Below are 3,369 nucleotides of genomic sequence, written 5' to 3' on the forward strand. Positions count from 1 at the left end.
TTAGCAGGTGGGTATCAACTTAAAGACTTTTCAAATTAAATAATTTTTTTTTAATTAGAAAGCATATATGGCGATTATGTTCATAACTGAGGTCAAATAACCAAAAACGTCTTATTTTTTATTTGTGGTTTGGCGTTTCGAAAATATTAACTTTTGCTTCGTTTCATAACCAAAATAAAAAAAAAAATTTCTTTTTTTATCTTGTCTTAATATGCTTTAATTATAGAATCAAAACTTATTTTTGAAAACAATTACTATCTTATATCCCTTCTCTACCCTGTATCATTTTGTCCACCCTAATTATTGTCATGTAAAATCACACCTTTTTGAAATAGAATTAAAAAAAGTTCAAACAAATTATTTTGTAATTCATTATATTTTTTAACAGTTGAGTATAGTTTAGTATAGTCTGTTGATTCCTAATTCCTATAATGTAAAATCACACCTTTTTAAAATAGAAATCAATATAAGCTTTGAAAGTCTTTTGTGAGAGTCTTACATTGTTTAGTTAATGTTTAGTGGTCTCTCCTTGCCTTTTTAGCACAAATAAGAGTTCCAATAGAGCCTCCAAGATATTAATGTATCTTTAGGTGTATACACTTGCAAATCACCACCAGTTCTCTAAGATAAAAAGGAATATATAGTGTCATAGAGATGTATATCTACAAACTATATTTTTGTTTAATTTGTTTTCATATTAAGATATATTTTAAATAAGTGCATGTAAATTCACTTCAAATAATTTTGTTCCATATTATAATATTTTTACAAAACAGCATCATGGATGCAATGAGTGATGTGGCACGTTCAATATACAACCAAAATAAATTAACCTACGAAAATTAAATTAAAATCCTACTAAATAACCTTGCATATGGACTTTATTAACTTTTCTTTATATATAGTAGGATGATGATCTCATGTTCATGTTAGAACATTTACTTAAGTATTGTATATTACTGACAATTGGTAGCTGGTATTAGTATGTTTTTATTTAAGAAATTCAAAGTTTGGTGGTTTAAAGTTTAATTCTATTTATTATCATCAAAACACAATTTATTAGAATAATTCAGTATACCAAAACGATCTAAAATTATATATCATTATGATCCTTGCTAATCTTCAATGTTACTTTTCTACCGTTTTAGTGATTGTGCATTATTTCTACCCAGATCTTTAATTAATCTCTTGCACAATCTTGCTATTCTGACGGAAATATCTATTTATTTGAATTATTAATGATAATTAAATCAAATATGTCATTGAAGATCACACACTATATACTTAATAAAATGTAACTGGGTGATGTTATTCAAAAGAAAATTGTAAAACTGCGAATGTAAAATTTAATGCATCTTCTCCACATCAATAAATTTGGTTTTCAACTCCTTAAATTGTGTCCATCAATTGCTTCTTTATTATCTGTTTGAAGCAAGAATCTGAGTGAAACCAATAATATAAAATGTTCATTTAACTTTGACAAATTATTTTATGAAATACAATACAAAAGGAGGAACAATATTCAAAATTTTGATTATAAATAGATAGATTAGTTTAAAAATATGCTCCTAGAAAACAAAGTTTAAATGTTGAGTTCATAATATATTATATATTAATTCTATTATAGATTCAAAGAAAAGGAAATATTGTGAAATTTTATTTAAAAAGTCTTCTGATATGTCATACATGTCTCTTTGTTTTTATCAAGAGTACATCTTCGTCTTGAAATCAACTAATTTCCTTTACCATTCCAAATCTTAAAACTAATCCCTAATGGATCATTGTTCTCGTTAACAGCATCAGAAATGTGAATGCTTGAACCTTCATCTCTTTCTGAATTTGGTTGTTTCCTAGCATAGTGCACAATGAATTTGTCCAAACCAGCAGCAATAGTTTGCAGTTCTGCTCGCAAAAACGGACATTTTTGCCTAATATACTCCAAACCACCAGATTTCACGACAGCTGCAACGGACAATAATGAAACAACATGAGAATCAACATTCAAACATTAACAAATAATGCAGAAATCACAACAACGGAAATGTGTTACAGGGTAAAAACATTCTGAACTTGAGACTTATGTAGGAGAGTTAAGTGGCAAATCTCACCATCATAGTTTTCTGCACAAAAGTTTTGACAGATGGGCTTCAACTCAGTAGCACCATAACGATCCGCAAGAACCAGAATATACGGAACAGAATATATAGATATGCCTCTACAAAATATTGATTCACACATGAGCTTCAATCTTGGCAAGGCAAACTTGTTCGATGCAGCTAATAACTTTGCAGGAAACGATTCTGGTATCGAAGAATACGATGATGATTGCCACGAAAACAGCTCTTGATCTTCCATCAGAGTGTCTTTGTATATAAAGTGAAGCAAAGCCTAGGAGAAGCAAGAAAATCATTAGATAATGACATTAAAACTGAATTAAGTAGCACATGCTATACCTTGAAAACTTTAGGCTCCATGTCATTGAGAACTATCTCCGTATTATCCTTCCCTAACCCATTGGAAAACCAGGTTTCAAACACTGTTGATCGAGCACCCAAAATAAGCTTGTGTGCACGAAAGCTTTCCCCGTTAATGGAGAAAGTGACATCACATAAGTCTTCATGATCTAACAGCATCCCCAGATCTGTTCCTATATCAGATTCAGGAATATGAATTGCGTTTAACATAGAAGAATCAGACATCACCAGAACACCGACAGTGCAACTGATCTTCAAGCTGTCTTCCTTGATGAAAGTTGATGTCTCAAGGTCTTTTCGTTTGAAAAACCGCTTATATCCCCTAACACAAACAGCAAAACCACAGCATCACATTCATCATTACTTCATAAAACAACAGTAATAGTTAATATTGATTCCCTAATTATATACATCCCAAAAATCACAAGGTTCTGAGAGAGAAGAAAAAAGATATCTAACCAAATGCAGCCACGGCTTTTGATAGTGTAAGGGCCATTCTCGAGGCTCCGACCGAAGTGGCTATAAACCAAATGATTCCCTTTGCCGCTTTGGTCGTGCAACTTGAGTTCGAACAGCGCACGAACATCGGTGCTCTCGGAAACGAGGGCCACAAAGATGGAAACATAAACACCATTATCACTGGGGAGCTTGCCATCTGGGTAGAAGTATATGGCCCACTGGTGCCCTCCCACTGTGAATGTCTCGCTTGCAATGAATTTTCCAACGCCCATTCCCTTCGCTAGAGAGTAACCCTTCAACTCAAAATTGTGTGTTCCATTCACTGTCTCCGTTACAGACAACGAATCCGTCAGAGATGGCAGACCTTTGCTGCTCTCTGTCATTGGGTTGTACAACGTCATTTTCTTTGAAAGAAGAAGAAAAATGGGTGTTGCAA

The 3,369-nt window shown here is 32.5% G+C and overlaps 1 protein-coding gene across 1 annotated transcript; it reads right to left on the reverse strand.

The window, feature by feature from the left end:
* Positions 1-1,634: 1,634 nt before the first annotated feature.
* LOC108328701 (BTB/POZ and MATH domain-containing protein 4) lies at positions 1,635-3,369 on the reverse strand. Its single transcript, XM_017562599.2, has 4 exons — positions 2,934-3,369; positions 2,454-2,796; positions 2,109-2,388; positions 1,635-1,962 (listed from the first exon to the last, which is right to left on the reverse strand). Exons 1-4 carry the CDS (start codon positions 3,332-3,334, stop codon positions 1,733-1,735), a joined length of 1,254 nt encoding a protein of 417 aa, XP_017418088.1. The 5' UTR covers positions 3,335-3,369; the 3' UTR covers positions 1,635-1,732.

This window comes from Vigna angularis, chromosome 2 (genome assembly GCF_016808095.1).
Source record: "Vigna angularis cultivar LongXiaoDou No.4 chromosome 2, ASM1680809v1, whole genome shotgun sequence".
NCBI classification, from domain to species: Eukaryota; Viridiplantae; Streptophyta; class Magnoliopsida; order Fabales; family Fabaceae; genus Vigna; species Vigna angularis.